At 45.4% G+C, this 23498-nt stretch overlaps 2 protein-coding genes across 6 annotated transcripts in view; one reads left to right on the top strand and one right to left on the bottom strand.

Annotated features, from left to right (window-relative positions):
- The window catches only part of ANGEL1 (angel homolog 1), a 187625-nt gene that overhangs the window by 132512 nt on the left and 31615 nt on the right, over positions 1-23498 (top strand). For 2 of the 3 annotated variants that reach the window (XR_008209613.1, XR_008209615.1), the window contains one exon: positions 1859-1947. The gene's annotated coding sequence lies outside the window, so the exon portion shown is untranslated. Of the gene's footprint in view, positions 1-1858; positions 1948-9145; positions 10175-23498 lie in introns of those variants that run through there. The other variant, XR_008209614.1, reaches the window with a different exon arrangement.
- Positions 1263-23498, bottom strand: part of ESRRB (estrogen related receptor beta) — a 122742-nt gene continuing 100506 nt past the window's right edge. For 2 of the 3 annotated variants that reach the window (XM_052696057.1, XM_052696056.1), the window contains exons 4-7: positions 18686-18796; positions 17885-18046; positions 11830-12099; positions 1263-5728 (exon numbers count right to left, since the gene is read on the bottom strand). In XM_052696057.1, coding sequence (XP_052552017.1) covers positions 5484-5728; positions 11830-12099; positions 17885-18046; positions 18686-18796 — 788 coding nt within the window. In that variant the 3' untranslated portion in view covers positions 1263-5483. Of the gene's footprint in view, positions 5729-11829; positions 12100-17884; positions 18047-18685; positions 18797-22413; positions 22894-23498 lie in introns of those variants that run through there. The other variant, XM_052696058.1, reaches the window with a different exon arrangement.

The raw sequence follows: 23498 nt of genomic DNA, 5'->3' as shown, positions 1-23498 counted from the left end.
ATGGTGCTTTGAGCATCTGGCTGGTTCTGGTCTTTCTTGTGACCTCACTCCTGCTTGTCATTGTTTGGATACTGCTACTCCCAGAGCTGAAGCTCTTTCTAGCCTTACCTAAGCCCTATGGAACAAAGCCCACAGAAGGCCGTAACCATGCTGGTCCTCTCAAAGCTGATTAGCACTTATGTAAAGAGACTTTCTGGCTGCAGTTCTTTTGGCTCTGAGTCATTGTTTTTGGGTTGCCTAGCCAGCAATGTTTTGAACCAGAGCTGCTGTGTTTTGCTGGGCTATCTAAACTCAGTGCTCGTTTGTGACTTACCATCCTCTGTCTTGTCCAGCCCCCAGCAACACTGCTCAGTTTCTCCTCCTGTTCCCCAGACAGAGATGGTCAAGCTTTTCCATGGTGTCATTCAAGTTGATAGCAATGGCTTTGTAAAGAAACAGGCTCAAAGCACAAACTCTGCCACTTTTTGTTACTGGAAAGTTGAATGCTGAAGTTTTCTGTGCCTAATATTTGCTCTCATTAACTGTTTGATACGTTAGCTGGAAGGAGGAAGACACTGGTTGTCTTCATTTTATTTTGGGTGCAGGCAGTCACAAACAACTACCTCAAACTGTTTTAACATTTGGAGCTGAAGAACATATTCCAGCAGTTAAACGTGCCTCTAACTTGAGAGACAGAGAAATGTGTTTAAAGAACATGGTTTAAAGAAACGTTCTTCCCTTCCTGCTTTTTGACACAGAAGTGAGATTGCCCTCTGCAACTCCTGACCACCAGATCAATGACTTCAGCACTTGTACCCACTTCATCAGCACTGGGCAGCTGCTGCAATGCTTGCAACACTCTTGATGTCACTGTTGGGTTTAAGCCAATGATGTATTTTATGATTAGAGATTTTGTTTTTCACTGGAACAACTTCAAGGCTTTTTCATCACTAGCTCATGTTTATTCCTTGCACCAGTGGAGAGAAAATGAGTGAGTGGCAGAGACCAATCTGTGCCAGATACTGACGACAGTGTCTGTTTTACCAGCCCTCAGCCATGCTGATCTCAAAAAATGTCAAAAGTTTACTGGGGATTTTTTCTCTGGATAGAGGAAAACACCAAAATAAGGGCATTTAAATGAGAGGTTGGACTTTTCTCCCTTCCCTTCTGTAGCATGCACAAATGAGGCCTTCCCCCATCCCAGCCCCTTCAGTGGGTCTCTGTGCATCCTGAGAGACAGAACAGAGCATTTTCTAAATACAATAAACATTACTCTGTCATGATTAGTTTTTACATTTCTGTGTTTTATTTCTTGTTTTGTTTGAAATGACCTGTACCACAAGAATACAATTTATTTATTTCACAGGTTTTTCTTTCTTTCTTTTTTTAAGGAGCAGATAATAGTTAAGTAGATACTGTTTATTTCACTGTCTATAACTCCCTGCATCAATCTCACAGCCTCTGTCTCTTTAGCTTCCCTCTATAAGCCAGCCACAAGAACATACAATCGGCCATACAATTGATTATAGCTTGTGGATACAAAGTGGAAGCACTTTCTCTCAGCTCCAATTGGTAATAAAAGCTCAACAAGTTACATTCTAGGGTCTTCTTCAGTGATTTTCCCCTCTAATAGCTGCTTATATGTTTCTGGTGAATTTGTTAATTGTTTAAAAAAAAAGATGACAGCTGACAAAGAGAAAAATAATGCCCCCTTAGTGCAAACAGTACTGCGAGGTTCTGATTGTTGCAGGGGACTTTCCTGTAACTTCACAGTTTTGCAGCGAGATGTAATGCCCGAGTTTCCCCAGAAACCTCATTTTTGTGTAGTGTTTTACCCTTTCCTTTAATTGATCCCCATGAAATTAATTTTGCAATACAGGCCAGAGACTGCTGTTCCCGGAGAAGAATGTGCCCAAAACAGAAGAACTGGTCACTTGGGAAGATCTGCCATGTCGCAGTGGCTCACAGGTACGTGGTTTCTGTTATCTGCACATGTATATCGGGGGCTAGAGCTGCTTTTACCATACTAGCTGCCTGTCAGCTTCATGCTTATTCACTGTCACCGACACACTTACCTCTACAGTTTAGCTTTTCTTTTCTTTAAGTCACAGAAATTGAGGCCCAAACTCTGTCATCTTTTGCCCCACGCAAAAGGACAGCTGTATGGAGCTGACTCTGTTAGCCCCATATTACAAATGAATGGCATAAGAAACACTGACCAGAACCCACCTCCCAGTTTATGCCTGAATTCCACGTCTCCAGACCTCTTTGTAAGAGCCTATGGGAATCCAAAGACCTAAGCAGTTGCTGAAGCCTCATTTCCCATGTCAAACTTTACTGAGGGGACTACACTAAGACGTCACCCTTTTCTGCAAGCCTGACCTGCTGTGTAGCTGGACATGCTCCTCTTTTGCGGCAGCATGCTGGTACTAGTGAGGCACAGCAGATCAGAGAAACTGGAAAGGGATGAGATGCACGTGAAGCCTGCACTTGTCTGAAAGGCCAAGAGACCTGCCCTGCTTCCCAACTAAAGATGGTATAAGCCTTTTAAGGGTTAAATCTAGGCAGGTGTTTCTGTCCCCATTCTTGGGAAACAGTTTGCATCCCTGGTATAGAGAGATAAATACATGCTAATTACTGCCTGGTTCAGTTCCCATCCTGTTTCAGAAGCAAACCAGCAAAATTTCCAGGCCTACTACCTTCAAGCAATGAGGCGATATCCAGTTGGGCTCCAAGATTATGCAGCTGTAATGGAGAAAGAAAGTCCAGGAAAAAAATGAATTTAGTATCTTTATATTGTTCTGCCAATGCAGCCGTTGCCTCCATACTCTAAATAGACAGCAGTCGCTGTTAGCTAGAAGGTAACTCAGCAGCCCTCCTTTACAATCATGTTTTCTAGGTTATTTTCCCCTCTGTTCTGAAAAGCAAGCCCAAGTTCAAATTCAACAGAGCTGGAGGAGTCTTTCCACACTCACAGAATGGTTGAGGTCCTCTGGTCCAACCCCCTGCTCAAGCAGGGTTACTTAGAGAAGATTTCCCTGGAACTTTTTTAAAATAACCTTCCCAGCCAGGGCCCAGCAGAGTAAGACTTGCTTCTTAGGAACTTTTCAGCCCACTTTGCGACAGCTGTGAGGCAGGCTGGAACACAGTGTGCTGCAGCTGAGTGGGACTCAGCAGAGAAGCAACAGTGGTCAAGTGAGTCCTGCTTAGAGACAACAGCACAGCACAGCAAGTGTGTGAGAATATTCATGCCACAGCCAGAAAGAGTTGCCAGGTTGCAACACGCTGCAAACTGGCTCTAGTGAAGGCTTGCATTTCAGTTTGGTCCCTCTCATTCACAGATAGATACAGAGATTGTAAGCGCAACCAAAAGCTATTGTTTTTCTCCCCAGCTCGCTCTGGGAGGGTGAAGGTGAAAAGAAGCACAGGTATCTGTTCAAGCACAAGGCCACTGTGTAATTGCTGCTGCTTTGAGTGTGGAAACAATCCCAGCTCCCGTGTGCCTTCTGACTCCTGGGTCTTTGCTGGCTTACTAATGTGCCTGAAGCAGGACTGAATTCCTTTATGTGGTGAGTACAGAATGGGTGAGTAGCTATGACTGTATAGTGTTGGGAGAACTCAGAGGAGATGGAACTGAACTAACTAAAGGACCAGCAGAGGGCTAGCAACATGAGCTGAGAGCTTAGTAGCAGCGAAATTTCCCCAGTTTCTGAGCTAGCCTGAGCTTTGCACTGAGATACATGTTCAGTTCCAGTAGAAAACAAGCATCCAGTACCTCCCTGATCACACTCCACAGTTTGGAAGGCTTCCTGTGCAGGTCACACCACTGGGTTATCCAGGAACGTAAGCCTAGGTTGAGAAGAGGCAGCAGAGGCAGTGGTGTCTCAAATACAGATCAGAGGCTTCTCCTCAGCTCTGTTGTCATGCCACTCACTACCAAACAGACAATACATTCTCTCACCAGCTCAGGCTGGCTCAGATCAAAGTGTCCAAAAAAATAAAATCTCACAGAATGCCAAGCTAGTTTTTTCAAGCCACCCAAAATCCCCTCTGAATACTGAGAATGCAGCAGTTGTGATTTAGCCAGCTGAGCTAAACTAAGGCTCAGACACAGTAGAAACCTAGTGACATGAGTAAACAAACGTTCCACCACTTCTTCTCTGACCACCTTGAGGTCAGATATATCTCTTCTTCCATCAGTGAGAGAACCTCTTACCAGGTCCAGGGATAATCCATGCTACCTTTTTTGCTCTGTTGAGGATAATGGGATGAGGCAGGGGAAGACAGTAGTTGGGATATTGGATCTGGGGGTTCCACGCCAACCTCTAAGCTTATTTGCCTAGGCTGCCACAAAAAAAGAAGAAAAAAAAAAACAACGAAGAAAAAAAAAAAGCAGTCTCTTGGGCTCAGGAGCTGTCTCCCCCAAAAAGCAGTTCCTTTGATTTCTAACTAGTATTTGGCAATAAGCCTAAGTCTCTGTGGAGGCAAAGATCTATTACTTGAATGAAGTCTAGGCAAGCCCTGGTTTGGGGTGTGTTTATACTTGGGTGGTAACCATGCAGACAAAGCCTTGTGCTCTCTGCCACAAGGAACGAGTGGGAAATGGCACTCAGCTGCACTGAAGAGGCAGGTTTTATACTACAGGGCGAAAAGTGCAGAAGAATTGTAGTTAGCACCACATAGGAAAGGATGCGGAGATTATCAAGTCAACCCAGCACAAAAGCTTACACCAGAATCTGTTTTTCTCACTACCTGGGAGACTTGCATTCTCTCAGGGCCATACATCCTGCCTCTTCAGGGTCCTGCGGGGATTGCACACGGGAGGGACTAGCCAGGCGTAATGACACGCTGTACAAGGTCGCAGGGTATCTTACACAGTTAGGAGCATCTTTCCCGGTAAGAAGTGGGGCCTGTATGTACAAGTGTTAGCTGGCGCTAGAGGAGCCTGGGAGGCAGCCATTTTGATCAGGAGAGGTCCAGGACTGCTCTTCTCCAAAGCAGCATCTGCCCTATTGTTAGAGCCAGAAAGGTGACAAAATGAAGGACCCTGGCTGCTTCCCTTTCTATCTGACCCCTCACACCACAAGCAGATAAAGTTTATATTGACTCTATTCTTCGTCTCTTCCTGCTTCAGTCCCCACTCCCTCTCCAGCACTGGTGGAGGGGGCTGGGGACCAGGCGGCCGGCACAGTGCTGAGAGCAACATCGCTCAGAGGGGCTGAGCCCCAGCGACCGCCTCAACAAGTGCAAGAGCATATTCTGGTATTTCCACAGAGAAAACAAATGAAAAAAAAGAGAAATAGGTGACTGATTAAAAGAGTTTTCCCCCTCCTGTACATGAGATTCTGCAGTCACGCCGACAGATAGACATTAAATAATTCTTCCATAATAAATGATTGGAGATAAAAGCCGGCGGTGGCTGCTGCTGCTGTTTGGATTGCTCCGTTGTCTGCATCTTTGTTTCTAGTTTGTTCCCCGGCCATTGTCGGCTGGCACTGGGGCTGTCAGACCTTTGCCTCTAGCATTTCTAGGAAGAGTTTATGCATGGGAACCTTGCCCTGCAGTTTGATGCTGTAGAAGTGCTGCACAGCTTTGGCGGCTGTCTGCCGCAGGAGGGGCAAGGTCAGGAGCAGCTTCCCTGCTCGCCGGGGCTCCTCGTTGCGCTGACTCAGCTCGTAGTCCTGCAGGGCTTCGTGGAGAAGGTCCTGGAGCTTCTGCACCGCATCCATGTCCTCTATGTGCATAGAGTCTGGGGGGAAGGGAGAAGAGAAAGCAAACAGGACATGAGGAAGGAAACAATTTCCAGTATTTCAGCTAAAGATCCTTTTTTTTTTTTTTTTTTTTTTTTTTTAAATGAATTGCTTTTCTCTTTTGTTTTGTAAGGGGAAAAAAAAAAAAAAACAACTTGCTTGCAGGTGCAGGTGCTGAAATTTAGTGTCAGGCCCAGGAGCTGGTCCTAGCAGTGCAGGAACAGTAGAAATGTTACTGGGGTTTGTGACACATTGTGCCCTGTGTGCCCACTTTGCTGGTTACTCCAGGCTGCAGGGGGTCGGCCAGGGGTCTTTGTGACTTGCACATTCACTTGCCCTCCATGCTCCTGCGGGGGAGTCACCCTGCAAGGGGCGGCATCTGCTGTGCTGCCGCTTGGGAGCAATCTCATTAAGAATAATTAACACTGCTGTAGCGCTTCATCTGTCTAAACTACCTAATTGCCATGCAGCTGCTCAGGGTGTCAGCAAGACAGAAAAGCCCCAGCAGGTCACAGTCAGTGTGCCCAGGGGTGTTGCCAGCCCCACCTTTGTGCATATGCCCCTATTTTCAGAGACTGCCAGCAGCTGCTCGAGAGTTTCCCAATTCAGTCCTTCTAGAAATCTGCACCTCCTGCAAAGCCTCTTCCTTTAGGCTGCCAGGCTGCTAGAGAGGCTAACAGAGTGCAAGGCTAGCATGGCACCTCGGTGTACCTCTGAGGCAAAGGCAGCTGATAGTGACCCCGTCCTGGGTCAAGCTGAGGCACCGACGATTAACACAGACTGCTAAATTTGTGGGGTAGTCTTGATGGCAGAGGGCACCACAACAGAGGAGAGATGTTAGATTAGAGAAGCTAGCTAAGCACCATGTTGTTGAAGCTTTTCTCCCTTTCATCTTGCTGATAGTTGCTTCTGCCTCACAATCCTGACAGAGTTATACACTGTTGCCTTGTCTTCATTGGTCAGAGACTTTTAATCAATATTGAATGCACTGGTGAAGATTCCTATTTTGGCCATGGGGCAATGAATCCAGAAGCAGAAGCAAAGGGATGCTAGAATAAACATACAGTTGCACCTGTCTGCCACTCTAGCTGGGCTCTGCAGTGTAACAGTGTCTTGCTCAGCCTACATGCATCCAACGCAAATGTGAGGACTTGTTTCCCAAGTCTGACAGCAATAGAGGAGGAGGAAGGCTGGATGAAATGCCAGAATCTCTCCAGAAATACACATAATCTCTATGGAGAGCTCAACACAAATTGGAGACTGTGAATTTCATAAAATACATGTACAGTAGATGCTATTTATGATGTATGATTCATAAAGTATTACAACAGCCAAGAAAATAATATGTCTAACAAGGAAGCTGTTTAAAAAGATGTTTAAAAGGAATGTACTAATTAGGGGATATCAAAGGGTTGTACTTCCAAGATGCATATTGGGAAAAAATCATTATTGCTGTATTTGCTTTTTGTAGCCAAGAGACCAGGCAATGAAGCCCAGAAAAGGGCTGGTGGGTCATCATAGTGACTTGAGCTTGCCCCAGAGGTTGATTCTGAAGGAAGAGAGAGAAAGGAACGGAGAGAGGGAGGAAGGCAGAGACGGAGAAACAGCCTGGCAAATTCTCCCAGAAGCAGGTGGTGCCTCTGGAGAATTTCCATACACCATTAGGAGAAGCATTTCCTTACAAATTGCAGAGGTGATTTTGGAGAATAGAAGCATCAAGAAGTGGAACTCAGAGAGAAATATGCTCCACACTTCCTACTTTATGTGTGTCCTTCTGGCTGGGGGCACGAGGGAAGAAGCAAGAGCTCCTGTCAGAGCTTACAGAGTAAGTAGTTACAGTAGGTGCTGGAGGCACAGTAAAGTCATGCTTCAGGTCGGGGGTTGCTGCTGCTTCTGCTGTGCAGTAGACAATGCTCAAGCTGTGCCCTTATGCTACCAGGCCTCTGTAAGGTGAGGAGACACTAACAGCACTAAATAGCCAGGCATACAGATGGAGACAAATTGGGGAAATAAAGATCCAAGGCCTGTCTTTCTTCTTCTCCCACTCTTTGCTGAAAGATGCTCAAAATCAGCAGCTGACTGCAAAATATAAAATAACACTGCAGGATTAATTTCCTTTCAAGCCATCAATGAGCTGATGTCAATGGCATTGATAAACTGTTAATTACAAAATCAATAGCTATGAATTTTTACAGCTGTCAGAGCACTGAGGTGCTCTGGAGGCAGCCTGGTCATGTTCCTAAGGGTCAGCAGGCCTACATATGAGGCTTCGTGTTAGAAGCCTTTTTCTCCAGCACAGCTGACATGGAACATAGAGCAGGTATGAGAATGGACACACACACACACAAAAAAAAAAAAAAAAAAAAAAAAAAAGAGAAATAAGAGTTGGTCAGTCTGGGACGTCTTCAGCTGAACATGTGCTGTATGCTAACCTGGAGAGCTGTTTGATGCACAGCATCATCAATTTGTATTCTTGTGGCGAAAGGAGCTAGAAATGCTTAACATGGGAATGCTGTCTCTGAACTGTAACAGGTGACATTTACAGCACACCTACTCTGTCAAAAAATGGTTGACGTTGCATTGTTTGACCTTGCTTGCTGCTTTGGGGCATTAAGAATTAATTTCTCTGCTCTCTGAAAAGTACTCAGTAAAGGCAGATTTTGGTTGGTGCCAGTCTCACCAGAGGAGTCCTTGGTGCATTTCAGTGATGATTAGATATCAGACAGAGTTCGGGCAAGGCAGTTCCTTCAAAGGAACACTGCACCTGCTGTCACCTTCCCTTCTAGAGAACAGAGAGTGAGCTGCCACTCCTGTTTCCATCCACTTTAATTATTAGAAACAAAGGCTCAACGTGCACTGAGCTGCATGGAAGAGTGGAAATTCCCTAGAAACTGGATTGCGTGAGAAATTACATCCTACAGAAAGAGGGGAAAATCAGAAATTTATCTTTATGGAAGGCAAGGAGAAAAGACAGGTTCCAGCAACACAGGTGTTAATCTAAACGCCCAGCTTTAAACCTTGCCTCTGACCCACAGAGCTGATGGCTGGCCCAGAGACAGTCTGCATTCCTGCTGTTCTTGGAGTCAGCTGTGCATACATGTAAGTACGTACATGAAGGTTCTGCAGGTTTATTCCATGTCAAAAATATACTAAGAATAATAACATGTATTAATACAATGCAAAGGTTGAATGCAAAGGTTATGTTAGAAGAATACAGCTTGCCCTATCTAGTTTCCTTGTGTGTGTGTACGAACATGTACTTTCACATATTTCAGTAAGACTAACAAAGCAAGATTTTTGTGGCTTATGCTGCTACCTGACTGTACCTAGAACAAATCAGTGCAGTTAGAATGGCTTTTCCCATTCATGTGGGGCCTATGTTTCCTGACTTCTACCTTGGTTTCTTTGCTCCACAGTGCTAAAAGAAGAACTCTGAAGCATTGGTTGTTCTGCTCAGTGTTTTTCTACTACTGCAGACTATTCCATAAGGCTTACATGGGGCTTAGTCCTGACAGCACAGTGACAGTATCAGTAGAGTGCTTCTTTTGCACCATGAAGAACTTGAGAGCGTCCTACAACAAGTCCACTCAAACACGGTTCAGACAAATGTCCCAGTGTGGTTCTTCTGTCACCCTGTCACTACACTGCCTTAACTCTTCAGCCTCTCTGAGATGCCCTTCTCCTTGTTTAATCCCATGACCTCCTTGGTAGACAGGAGGCAGGTTTTTTAACAAGAGTTGATTGCATAGCCAAAAACCACCATCCCACAATATAGAGAAAGGGTAGCCTTGGCCATCTGCCCATCCTGGTTCAGTGGCGAAGTAAAGGCAGCAATTAGAGGTAAAAAAGCAGTATATGAGAAATTGAAAAAGGGAAGTAGATAGCAATTCATATGAATCAAAAGTTATGAAGTGTAGAAAATCGATAAGCAAAGTGAAGGACATTGGAAGAAAATCCATGGCTGGAAGGGCTAAGGGCCATAAAGAAGAGTTTTATAAATATTTAAGAAATAGAAGAAAAATGACCATTTGTAGGGGGACTCTTTTATGTTGTAGATGATTAAACTATTAATAGAATGAGGAAGTGAGTATTTCTGTCCTGCATTTAGAATAAGAAGTGTTATGTACCTGTCTTATATGAAGATGGTGAGACGCCTTACTCGCTTGTTTCCACAAGAAGGTATCAGACATCTGTTAGGGACAGACTTCAGAGGAATCAGTAGACCTTGATACCTTGGCTTTTAGAATTTTAAAATTGCTGACAAAGGCCCACCTAGGGCAGGTAAATAATTGCTAAGGGTAGGTATTTTTGAGAAATTTGAGATGGCTGGAAAAGTTCTAATGAAGCATATACTGTCCCTGTTTGATAACTGCCACTGATGTGAACCAGAGTAAAATAAAGGAAGAAGAAAAGGTTCAATTAAAACTTAAGAGGTGGTATTACAACTACTGCCGGTCTGCACAATACTTTGGAATGGAGGTCTTGTCAAACAAACCCGATTTCATTCTCTGATGAGATTACAAGTTTGGTTGATAAAGTTAGCTGCATAGATATAATAGACTTAGTCTTTTATATGGCACTTGGCTTAGCACCACAGGACATTCTCATTAAAAAATTAGCACCATGCAATATCAATAAAGCACACTTTCAATTGATTAGTTACTGGCCAGATGACAGATTTCAAAGTAGCTATCAGTGGTGAATCATCCCTGGAGGAAGAGATTTCTGGTGGAAATCCGCAGGGATCAGTAAAACAACAGATGCTACCCAACGTTTTTATCAATTATCTGGAACTGATTTGGTTCTTTCTTTCTTTAACTTCTTTCTTTCCAATTGCTGCTGCTAAGATGTGTGGATGACAAAGCAGAACAGAAAGGTATGAAACAGTGAGGATAGAGTAGCCTCACAGAGCATTCTGGACCACTTGCTTGTACTTGAAGTAACACCTATAGCCCAGGAATGCAACTATGAAATAGGAACTACCTCATGTCAAGCTGTCAGGTGCAAAAGGACCTGGGATCATAGGATACAGCTCAGAAAAGCACTATCTGCAGGCTGATTGAACTCAGGTAAACTGTCATTTGGGATATGGTATCTTTCTTTTCTTTCTAAATTGAGAGAATGATCAATTTTAAAGAGACAACAGCAGGTGTGGATTTCCCCATATTTAAGACCTTCAGCTTCATACTGAGTGCCTTTCTGGAAAGTGCCTTTAGCTGAACACAGATACTGGACTCACTGCTGGCCTGCAAGGGTGAACTGCGTAACCTACACACTGCAGTTTGGCAAGATCAGATGTGAGACAGTGAGACTCGAGGTATGTAGAGGGAGCCCTCGTCACACAATAGCTTCAGCAGTTTCCCTTCGGAAGGAACTCCTGAGCAAATGTATGTCTGGTACAACATCAGTACAGCACACACAACCTTGTGCCTCCCATGGGCATAGGCTTCCAGCCTGCTGGCCTGAGGGCTGTGAACCTCTCCTCACTGAGGCTGAGGGCCCTCATCTCTCTCATCCTCTCCCAGAAAGAAACAAAACAGGCAACATCCAGCTTCTGCCAGCACATCTTATCCTCTACCATTCAGATGGGGGGTGGGAGGGGGGGAATTCAGTGTCAGTGGTCACTAAACACCTACAGCAGCAGACCAAGCATCCTTAACCCCACAGGATGGTTGTTTTTTTGTTTGTTGTTTGTTTTTTTGTGGGATCTAAAACTAAGATTAGAATTTCCCTATTTCCCTATAACTGCCCAACGCTACTTGAGTGGATGCAGGCTTGGCCTGCATCCCTTTATCTAAACTCATGGCACAAGGCCTTTCTTTTAGTGCTAGAATCCAGCCCACCTCTGGCAGGTCCCATTCCCCAGTTCAGGGCCAGTTTGCAAATTGAGGCCATAGCAGCAGCAGGCCATGCTTCTCTCTCCTCACCAGCTTAGGGAGTCTCCACCTCCCTCATCTCTTGCGGGTGACAGAGAAATGCAGGGATGCTGCACGACACGGGCAAAGCACAGACTCAAGCACTGGGCCCTAAGCTCCTCCCAAGCCAGATAACAGCATGTGCAATGACTCTGATCACCTGGCTGCCTGGGGCAGGGCTGTACCTGAATTGGCGAGGGCCAGAGCTTTAAGCGTGACAAACTCTTCCTTTTCCACCTTGAGCTTCTTGTAGCGGCGCACCAGTTGTAGGATGGCCAGGTAGAGCTCAAGCAGCCCTGTCAGACGAGAGTGTTCTTCATCCATGATGTAGTCCTCAGCATAGACGAGCTTGTCCTCGTATGGCAGGGAGCGGTACACAATGCCCAGGATGAGGATTTCCATCCAGGCGCTCTGCAGGAGGCTCATCTGGTCCCCAAGGGAGAGATTGGAGAACCCTGATGGGGCAAAAGACAGCCAGGGTCAAAAGGGTGTGCAGCGAAGAATCCCAGAGCCTGGGCTTCCTTAATTTCCCTGCGGTCCACACAAAGCACTCTCCCCCTGCAACTCTCAAAAAATGCTTACTGAAGTGGCCCCTGTCTCTGTGGCACAGAACACACAGAATATGGCAACCTTAACGATAATCTCTTTTCACTGATTTCTACTTCCACAGCAGCAACTGTTTTGCACCACAACTTCCTGTTCACTGCACCTTTACAATTTTGTATAGCAGCCCATTTAGTCTCCCCAGCTGAATCAAAGAGCAGAGAGCTCCAGAAAGCAGAAAAGATTGTTTCTGATGGAATAGGAAGAAATAACACATGCATACTGCAATCTCTCATTTCAGACAACCTAAGAGAAGGTCCTGCCACAACAGAATGCTGAATGTGTCTGTGAAAAAATCCTCTTCTATTCATCAGTATTCCCTGAGCTCCACACCATCAGCATTCTGCCCCTCACAGCCAACCTTACCCAGTACACAAACACCTCTGTGGTGCTATACAAACAATTTCTTGCCAGGCCCTGTAGCAACAGAACAGTGAAGCAGATCATCCTCCCCAAACAGAAAAAGAGCAGTCAAAGTCACATTCATAGACAGCATCAGAGTCCTGTTGGCTCTGGTGGAGAAGTGGAGAGGCTGAAACACAGAGGTACTGTCTATCTGAAGAGAAAGGGAAAAGCAAGCGCATAGGAAAGAAAGCTATATCTGTTATGTCCTCAGTATCAATCCCAGAAAGCCAGATCATGAAAGAAAGATCCTAGGAGACAGGCACTGTATGACAGCCATTGCAGACAGAGACGTCAAGTACAGTGAGTTGGTCCTGTCTTGGCAGCTCCTGTCCACCACTGACAGGCAGGAATTGTGATTTTTGGCAGTTCCTTGTGTCTGAAGGTTCCCCAGGCAGTGGGAGAATGGGGCAGTCTGACACTGTCAGCTGGGAGGGCTGTGCTGCACCAGCCTCCCCTGCCAGTCTTCACTCCACATGCTTATTCAGCCTTGGGGTTCACTCTCCTCAAGAGGCATGGGAACTCATTAGCCTCTGTCCGCAGGAGCCTGCCAGTCCCACTAACTGAGTGTTAGGCCCAGCGGGATGCTTCCATCCCACAGCTCTCCCTACTCACTTTCCTTGGATCCATGTCAAGGCCTAGGTAGCCAGGCGCCATGATGATCATTTGATTTCTCTTGTTATCAAGTTGGCAATTAACAAAAGAGCTGATGATTGCTATATTGACTGACTGTGGGTCTTCTTTTTCTATCTGCGCTATCTCAGCTGGGGAAGGGATGGCAGAAGGGTGGGTTAGTGGTATTTATTTATCACTACGCCATGTTTTGTGTTTGTGTTGCCAGGGGAAGCAAAGGGTGATAATGGCCTGGCAGCCCTTGGACATCCAATTTCCCTTATCAGGCCACTGAATAGAAAAGAGGCCCCAGGCCACATTAATTAACAGATACCAATCAGCTGTCACATGTTGTGTGTGCAAGGTCTGAGGGGAGCAGTGGGTGGGAGGAAAGAATCAATAAACCACTGGGGAGGAGTGCCAGAAGGAACAGCTAAAGAGTCCAGGCTGCTGGGGAGAAAAGCTGCAAAAATCCAGCTCCATGACTGTGAGATTGAATCCTGTACAGCACAGCCCACGTAGCCCTGTGTCTGATGAAACCCATCCCTTGCTGAAGATGCAGGGATGCCTTTCTCCTTTTTCTCTTTAGTCTCCTGCTCCTTAACTCCTATTAAAGAGCAGCCAGTACACTGCTTTTTTGCTGCTCCTGAATGCAGCCATCCCAAGTCCAAGAGCAGGCTGAGGCAGTTCACAGGCTTGGTCCTGTCTCCCCAGGTCTCCTTGCTACTCAGGAGCTTCATAGGATTAGCCATGAGGCAGAGGAAGCTGTGCACAGGCACTGGCACAGTCTCTGGTGCCTGGAATTTCTCCTCTGCAGCCAGCTTTCAGCCTTTCATTCACCTTTCTCCTAGCTCTGCCCATGGAGAGCAGCCCCACATTTTGGCTGCTGCCTTAAGTCCAGTTTCTGGGTAAATCTTGTGGCCTTTCTGCACTGCCATTATTCATCTGGGTTGCAAATGGGGTTACGCTGTTGTCTCAATGCAGTCTGTCAACAAAATTTGTTAAAGATTGAGAAACAGTTATGTAGTATGGTGAGAGGATCCAAAACAGACATAGCTCACACATTTCTGATACAGAATGAAGTGCAAAATCTTGATATAATCCTAGCAGTAGCCTGTACACTCAGCACCTCTATGAATCACTCTTTCCCAGAGGTCGTTATGGCAGGTAAAGAATTGCAAAGCAGAGGCCATTCTTTACCTATGCCAAAGGAGACAGAAGAGCCAGCTGCAACTGCCCTGCCCACCCAGCAGAGTCCTCTGCCAGTCTCCTGTGGTGAGCATGAAGGCAGGAGCTGCAGTGCCAGTTCTGGATTTGAAATGCGTAACAGAACTGGGACCCTCCACTGTTTCCACAAGTAGAATGCAAGGGCTGGGGGACTGTGATGTATGATACTGCACTCTGCACAGACAAGAGACAACATCAGACAGATCAGACAACATAGGGTTTCCCATATATGAAAGTTGGGATCTGGAGCGTGAAATGCTAATTTCATTTGGCTAACATCAGAGGCTCACTGTTATAGGTTTGTAACACTGGAGAACATCCAGTTGTGAAATTCAAGTGCGTCACCAGATCATAGCTCACAGGAATTGCTAGCAATCCAGCCTTGCGCATTCCTGAGTTGTTTGATAGCACAGCATCCAGAAAGTGCCCTTACTAATCTGTTTCTTGCTGCAGGCCTTATTCTGAAAGGTGCTGACTACTCCACTGGCAGCGGGAGGCTCCAAAGAAGTATCTCAGGATTGCATAGGCTCCGTGATCAGCACAGAGCTGCATGAGCATTTCCCTCCTTCCCAGGTGCGGGTAGAGAAAAGCTGCTTTATTTGCAACAGCTGATGTGACATGCTTTTTTTTTTTAATCATTATTTTTGTGGCTTATTTTTCCCCCTCAGCGATACGGCAGTGGGAGCTCCCAGAATTTAAAAAAAAAAAAAAAAAAAAAAAAGTCACATAATTTGTGGCAAGTGGAGTTCATAATCTGTTAATTTATTATCATTTCTGTCATTCTGGAGGGCCATTAGCAGAGGTAATAAAGGGCGATGTAATTATAGGATCTGAGGCCACTCCAGACACAGCTGCTGTCACTCCACTTGCCATATTTCATTCCATGCTAGTACTATCGTCTTCCTAGTGAGAGCAGCACAACAGCTACCCTGGGAGAGCCTTCGCCGTCACCTCTTGAGAGAAGTCCTGTCTCCCTGCATCAAGGCATGCAGAAATAGTAGATGTTCAAAGACAATTAGCACAAGGGGAGGGGCCTCACTAAGAAGGGTACAACTCCACACTAAGTCTGGCTTTTGCGCTAATAGCTAATAAGACTGCTGAGCTAAAGATACTTGCTGAACACCATTAAATCATGCTTTCCTGTTATCATAGGACTGTAGCTTTGATTTTGTTTGCTAGCAGCATGAGGCAGAAGGTTGCACCAACATCTGGGATCCTGAAGGGTTGGTAAGACTAATACCACACAATTCTTTATTAATTCCACTGTGAAAACAAGGCAGACATGATGTGACTTCTGTTCCTTTCTCACACAGGAAGCAAAGTCCTGGTATTCTAAAAATCTCTGGAAGGCAGAAATACAGGGCATATATAATCCAGACTCCTGGCAGCCTCCTGGCCCTGCCCTGTTCTGCCCCCTTGCTGCCTAATGCAGTATGTTTTGTACATGTTTTTTTGTTCCCTTTCTATGAACTTTTACCGCTCCCTTGCGTAACAGTCCCTGAGCTCTCTCTTGTATACACAGTCCTGTTACGATACTGCTGCTTTGAACTGCATGAGGCTGATGGCTGATGTTTATCACGCTGCAAAATCTTTGATAGGAAAGAGAAAGCTGAGGTGATGACAGGTTTGTCCTGCCTTTCACAATGGAGTGGAAGATCCTTTTTTGTAGTGCAGGAGCCATCTCATTACTACACACCTGTTCTGGGATAATCACCATACCAAACTGAAAAACCCTGTAACAATTCAGAACTGAGCATCCCACACTGCAAGCAAGGGAACTAAAGCAGGACACCCTGTGCAAACAGGAGTAGACAAGGTTAGCAGAACAGACAGCAGCACCTTACTGGACAGCCAAGCAGATAATTGCATTGTATGAAAACCACTCCTGTTAATGCCCTAAGTTCTGGGTTAGTAGAACAATCCAGGCTGAGTTCCCTAATCACCACTGTAACCCCATTTGTGATGAATCAGCCCCAGAAGGATTCCAGTGCTACTGATGGATGTAATACTTGCAGATCCTGCAGATCTCATGTAAGAAGGGCACCACTGGGATTAACCTCTACTCAGAAACACTGTCCTCAGAAAGTTTATCCAGACTTTATAGTCCCACCACATAACACTGTATTTCATACAGCCTAGGAAGTCACTGACCCTTGAGTCACAGGAGAAATACTCCCACTGAGAAAAGAAGAGCAGCCACCAAAAAGCCACAAGAGGAGTGACAAAGAGAAGCAGTATACATAAAAGAAATAGGTTTGAATAAGTTTGCTCACTCATGCTAAGATGCCTCACAAAACAAGGAAGAACTTAAAGCCACAAAGCTAAGCAACATAACACAAGTCTATGCAGCGGAAGATGCAGACAATGGGCAAGTACTGGTTAAATCCTGTGATTCTGTGGTTGACCTCAGATATTCTCCCAACAAGGCAGGGTGGAAGGCAGGAGAAAGTAATACTGAGCTGTTCATAGTGAGCATCTGTTTGAAGTAGTCCTCTGGAAAGCAGCCATGTAAACCTCAAGGACATTCTCCAAATTCCCTATCCAATCTTCCCCATATCCAAATCCAATCTATTTTTTTGGAGAGGGTATTTGTGAAGGAACAACAGAGAAGGAAGGGGCATTTTCCCTGCTTAGTCTGAATCTATGTCCCAGAACCTTCTTGAGGATCATGTCTGCTCCTTCAGCCTGGGTCCATCCTACTGCACATGAGATGCTGTAGCTCTCTCACTGAGTTGCACAGGCACACTCAGTTGGGTACTGAGATACTGGATACTGAAAACAGTGAGCCTTCAGAGGCCAGTCACATTGCCAATACATTGTCCTCATTATTTTTCAGCACAGAAGACCAGAGATTGACTGACAACAGTGAGCATGTCCTCCATTTCAATGAGACTTGCTCTGTGATGAATCCAATAAGATAAAAGCTTTCCTAAGTCTGCACAAGAATGCCCACTACAGACAGAGTGGGCACCTGCCTTGCCATTAGCAATGAAGTCCAGTCACTATCATAACATTTATTTCATCCATAAACACAACAGACCTAGGCCATAGTGATGTAGTCCAAGATCATCACAAGTCCACCATCCCAAGGGCTGTTCCCCAAGTGCTTTCTTTGTGCCACTCAATGCAGATGTCACTGGGACTTTGTTATAGCATCTCAAAGCCTACTGCATAATGCCAGGGCACACACACACACACAGTGAACTCATGCACCTGCACCAGGGGTTATACTGGAGTTCGTTTCCAATGAAGGCCTGCCACAAGCAGTTTTCTGTATCAGTAATTTCCATCCGTCACTATATGTAAAAATCCTGCTTGAAGACAAACTGATAAGCACAGTGATAAATAATAGCTCCCTTTGCTGTCCACACTTCAGCCCTGTAATTTCCCATTTACCTGGGATGTGCTTCGCCCAGCCAATGATCACCACCAATTCCCTGTCTGCCAGGTCACAGAGGGTTGTCAGGGCTTTGATGTCACTCTCCGGCATGGTTGGATCAGGCATGGCATAAATCTTCTCTGGCTCTGCCACCAGCAAGTGGGAGACGATCTTAGTCACTGCACATTTCAAAGGAGAAGTTGTTGTTTTACCTCTCGTGACATAAGGTGTCATAACAGCCCTCTCTAGAAGGGCCTTCCTGCAGAATACATGGCTATAGAGGCTGTGGGACCTCAGAAATTGTATAGTTCACAAGAAGACAATACACTGCAACCTCATATGCTGTAGTGATCTGTCTATGCCAAACCAGCTCCATACAGGGATGACAAAAGCAGTAAGCTACTGTAAGGCTGTCAATCGCTATTTCAGGTAGATCCAACAGGGATAGGAGGAAGCATGAATAATCAATTGATAGGACCTGGAAAAGTTTTGGGAATTATTGGCCATATGGAAGAGAGGAATCAGCACAGAACCAATTTTGTCAGGGTAGCTTGGATGGCAGAAAAGTTCAACAAAATCACTAAATGAACTTTTATAATCTCCTAGGAAATTTCTGGTCTATATTCTAAGTACAATAAATATTGCACCCAGGCTATACCTTAGATGTAGCAAGTATACTGATGCACTGTGATCACAAGAAAAAGTGCTGGTGACAGCTGGGAACCAGAATTGATAACTGCTCCATTGAACATTGTGAGACCAACTAAAGGGAACACAGTGGTTGCTCAGAGGACCACAATCCAAAGACTGATACATACGTGGCTTTTTAGCTGGGGGAGGGATCTGTAAGCTCAAATAAGTGCTACTCTCAGAATCCAGTCTTCTCTTGTATTTCTGGCGGCCTCCACGGACTCGATCCAGACGAACACCTGCAGTTAAAACAGGATATATTCATATGATTCCTTACAGCCTCCATCTTGATATTCAGATGTAAAATTCTGCCGAGATGTTCTCCACACTCTCCCAATCAATCATTTGAGATCTCAACTGAACTCAGAGATCCCAATAATAATAGGTAAGCTACCTCTAGCTCTCATACTACTGCTGGGAGCTTTATTTTCTTTCAAGACATTAATGAAGACAAAAATTAACCCATTTGAACTCTTGAATCACCGCTAATGTGATGGACAAATGAAAAGTCTCAGAGCTTAATGTCCTCTGGATGATGATCTTGCTTTTAAAAATAAAGCCTTAAATGTCAATCAAACCTGTAGTTATAAAAATAAGGTTTTAGATTGTTGTTAAAATTGAGGAGTTAAATGTTCTGTTACCTCCCACTGCTTATGTTTGAAAAAAGTGATCTATAGCAAATAGATTATGAATCATGAATTCAACAGAAATGTTTCAGGTTTGATCAAGTAAGGAGCCACAATAAAAGTAGAACTGAAATAAATAGAAACAACCTCTCCTACAATATAGCAGCAATAAATCTGAAGCAGGGACACACTGAAGAATTTGCTGTAGCTCTTTGAAAATACAGAGAACCAAACTGCAAATATTACAATGAAAACAGTTCCCAGTGACTGACCCCACACAAAAAACTACAGCAGCATCGATAACAACTGAACAGGAACTACCACTGAACTTCTGTTATCTTGAACTGCACTGGGACAAGACACGGAATTAAAAACTAATCATGAAAAAAGCCACAGATATCTGATCAATTGTCAGTTGCTTCTGGCAGCCATATTGCTGCTGGCAATTAGTTCCTGAGAAACTGGAGCAGCTCAGTCCTGCTGGAGGAAACAGCTATTGCAAAAAAAATCTCTCATGATGAAAGTAGGGGCAATCAAGTAGAATAGATCTTTGAACCTACACAATACAAGCGTATAAACACTGATGAGTTTATCTAGTCTGATCACAGGAACCAATTATGCGATACACTTACTAATCACACTGAGCCATTAATATTTTGCAATCAATTTACTGCGTAAATACAAACATCTAAAAGCAAACTCTGCAAACCAGTGCTTTTTGAACAACTTGTACATCTGAAAAACCTGCAGCCTGCTGACATATATTCAACCCCAGAAGGAGACACATCTGTCACACTGTATGTCTCAAGCCAGTGCCCCATTTGCTTACTGGGTCATGGAAAAAGGAAAGCTTGCAGTGCGCTCACATTGATCCCTCTGACACCATGTGAAATTATTACTTGCCACAACACCTCAATCCTGATACCACAACCAGAGCACCCAAACCAGATCAACTGACAAACAAGCACCAGCAGCCTTGCAACAGCAAAAAGAACCACTGCCAGCCAGGCCAAAGGCACTTAGCTACACAGCAGTGCTGCCAGGATTTCCAGCAGGAGCAATGCCACGTGCAGGTGTATTGCCTTTAAGCCTCGGTGTGCAGGGGCATGCTGTTGGTAGAGCTACATAGCTGCTTCCTTTTAAGAGACCAGCTGCTGCCATTAAGCAGAGGAAGCAGGAAGATGGGAGGCCTGGAGTTCTTGAGACCAAAGGAACTGCTGCTGCAGGAGTGTGCTCTGGGAGGAGGACAGGCATTGGAAGATGGACAGAATGACGTGAAATAGAATGCGTGAATTCAGATCAAACCTTTCCTTCCCCTGCATTTTCTATTTCTGACACTGTATAGAGAGCTTACTGATGTCCCTAAGAGTAAGTACTACTTTTCTCCTCTATTACACAGCAGATTTTCTGAAAATGTTGTCCACTGCTTCTTTTATCTCTGTTCCTTGCAGCAGGTAGCCTGTGGGCAAAATCCCGGGAGCCCTAATAGGTTCCAGTGAGTGATTTTTAGAAAGGGCAGATGAGGAATCGCAAACCTAAGTTTATCCTGGGAGATCCTGGAGGAACAGCACTAATAAAGTCCTGGATGAAGTAGGATGCTGTCACTTCTGCCTGTGATTCTTTCCTTCTGTACGTGTTCCCTGGTTTCATAAGAAAGAAGACCCCTACGCTACTATGCTCTGCTGAATGACTGACACCTACATACAGCCAGGAGAAAATGGGAGAGACAGATTTCAGGAAGTACCAGGAAACCAAGTAACCAGCTGTGAAAATTTAAAGGGTCGGGAATAATTCTGTTTGAAGGTTATGGAGGAATCCAAAAAAGGTTACAGAACTTCACTCCTGCATCACAGCTTCCTAGGACACTCACAGAAGAAAGGTCACAGGAAGGCCCATTCCCTCATGCCAATAAGATGGATTATAGGCAGGATTTCACTGGAATGGGGGACACCATTCTCAGCCCAGTAGAAACCAGCAAACAGCTCTCCACAATGCTTTTACTGTACACTTTGCTAAGCAGTACAGAAGGACGACTGGGAGAGTTGGGAGAAAATGGGGGAAGGAGCTTTCTGTTCCTCTTCCCAAGGAGAAACATGCATCTCCAGTGCCCAGCAGAGGGATGGCTGCACAGGTTGCAGCAGTATTAAGGACCCTCAATCAGATTATAAGGACACAAACGACTTAAGTGCATTAAAAAAAAGATAAGAGAGACGCAGGGAGATTCACCATCCATCCCTCCTTCCCTCACTATGCAGATAGAGGTCTGTTCGCCCAAGGTCTTTAGCTTGTTTATTTTGAACAAAACTTCGTCCTCTTGTTGTTCCTGCATGAAACTCCTTGAGGCAAATGCTTTCAATCAGCATTTGCAGAGCCACTACCCTACCCTGTCATCAGCAGCTCCAGCTGTTCAAGGCAACAGCAAACAAAGGCATCTCAAGCTGAGTCCCTGACTGTGACAGTCCAGAAGTGAGCACTGTGGCAAAAGCCCTTTCCTAAAGAGCTGACAGCGTAAGGGGTCATAGTAGATGGCAGGAAAGGGCATGGCCAAAATTCAAGATCTAATACTAAGCAGCAGTGGCTTGTTAATGTCTGCTGCTCTGCTCTGGTTTGCTCACTGATTGATTTTAAGATAGGGAGGGCGGTTACAATGCAGCTCTGCTGGAGGATACCTAAGGGGTACCTAAATGGGGTGGGGAGTTGCAGTGCATGAGCTCAGAGCAAAAAAGAAAGCATCAAGTGGAGAAGAAACAGAGCAGGATGTAAACTGAATGAATGAAAGTGAGAAGGCAGAAGAGAGATGAGAGGGGCAGGGCTGGAGCAAGGCTGAGTGCTTTGTACACTGTAATCCCAAGTGCAGAGTTCACACCAAGCCTGCAGCCACCTGCACTTTAACTGCGAAGTGCAGCAGTCACTTCTGAGATACAGCTGGTCAGAAGGCTCTTACATAGGGTTTGATACCACAGCCTGACCAGACAACACCAAGAGAAAGCACCTGACTTCCAGCTCCTGCACAGGCTGATTTTTCACATCTGTCCAGCTCCCAGGAAAGAAAGCACTCATCTTACAAAGCCATCACCATGACTGCCACTCTTGGACCCTCTCCTCCTTCTTGACACAGTGTCAGCAAAGATGGTCAGCTAGAGCAAACAGGATGGGAGGATTCACATTTACGATGTGAGGTGCTACAGTACAGAGCAAGGTTTGGGAAGTATCACTCTGTGCTGACCTACCTTTCTGGAAACTGCTTCTTCAGAAATGAAGGCTGTATGTGCTGAAACATCCCCTCTCCTCCCGTTCCGTGCTGCCAGGAAGTGCCGTTTGTTGAATTTTGTTACCTTTTGAGTCACTCTGCACAGCAGCCCAGGTGCCAAGCTTCCCAGAGTTGCACTGAGTCCCCACTCACCAGCAGCATGCTTTCAGCTCCCCAGCATCAAGCAAGGAGAGGGGCACGTCCGGGGCTTGTGCAGAACTTGTTGGCTCAGCATCCTGCCCGGGGCAGGACTGTCAGTTTTCGAAGTGTCCTGTGGGTGCCACTCGAGTTCCAAGTGCTGGTGCGGCGAGGTCTGTGCCAGCACCAAGCCTCTGCAGTGGGAGAGCTGATCCGCTGACCTGTTCAAGCTCCCTGCATTTCTGTGACATGCCCCTCAGAGAGATGTCTGCCCGACAACTTTGGGATCAGATGTCCCCATGCTGACTTGATAACATCAGGCTTCGGGTGTTTTTTGTTTTTTTTTCTTAATGGAAGTAAAATAATTCCATCTTTTTTTAAAAGCTGGACCTAGGCCCAGTCTGTCGGAAGTAAAAATAGCCGAGTATGCAGAGGCGACAGCATACGGAGTCAGGTTTAGTTTCTCTTTTATTTTCTGGGGACTAAAAATAATCTTAAAAGCTCTGTGAAGCTAAGCTCCGGCCATTGGGAAATGCAGTCTAGGCCCAATATCAGCTGTCGTGTCAAATTACTAGCCTCACCTCACTTTCCATCGAGTCCTATCACATGCTCATGAATTGACAGGAACAGAAAGATCCATCTTGCCAAAAGAGCTAACAGAGAAGCCAAGCTACAGGGTTTATGCATGGGATAATTTGTGTCTAGATCAAGAAGGGCACAACTGAAGGGAAGAGAGGACAAGTGCTTGCTAGGGAGCAGCATCTCCAGGACTGCTTTTGCCCAGCTCACTCTATAAACCAGCCAGATCCTGTGCTTACTGCCCACCTGTACCTTGAGGTACAGTCTGCATCAGTGCAACCTAGCTGCTCTCCCGAGGTCTGAGCTGAGGTGTTGCTCCACAGGTGACAGAGGTACCCCTGTCCCCAG

This window comes from Tympanuchus pallidicinctus, unplaced genomic scaffold (genome assembly GCF_026119805.1).
Source record: "Tympanuchus pallidicinctus isolate F22 unplaced genomic scaffold, pur_lepc_1.0 scaffold3, whole genome shotgun sequence".
NCBI lineage: Eukaryota > Metazoa > Chordata > Aves > Galliformes > Phasianidae > Tympanuchus > Tympanuchus pallidicinctus.
Note: the sequence above shows the minus strand (reverse complement) of the source record. Positions and strands in the feature narration are given on the sequence as shown.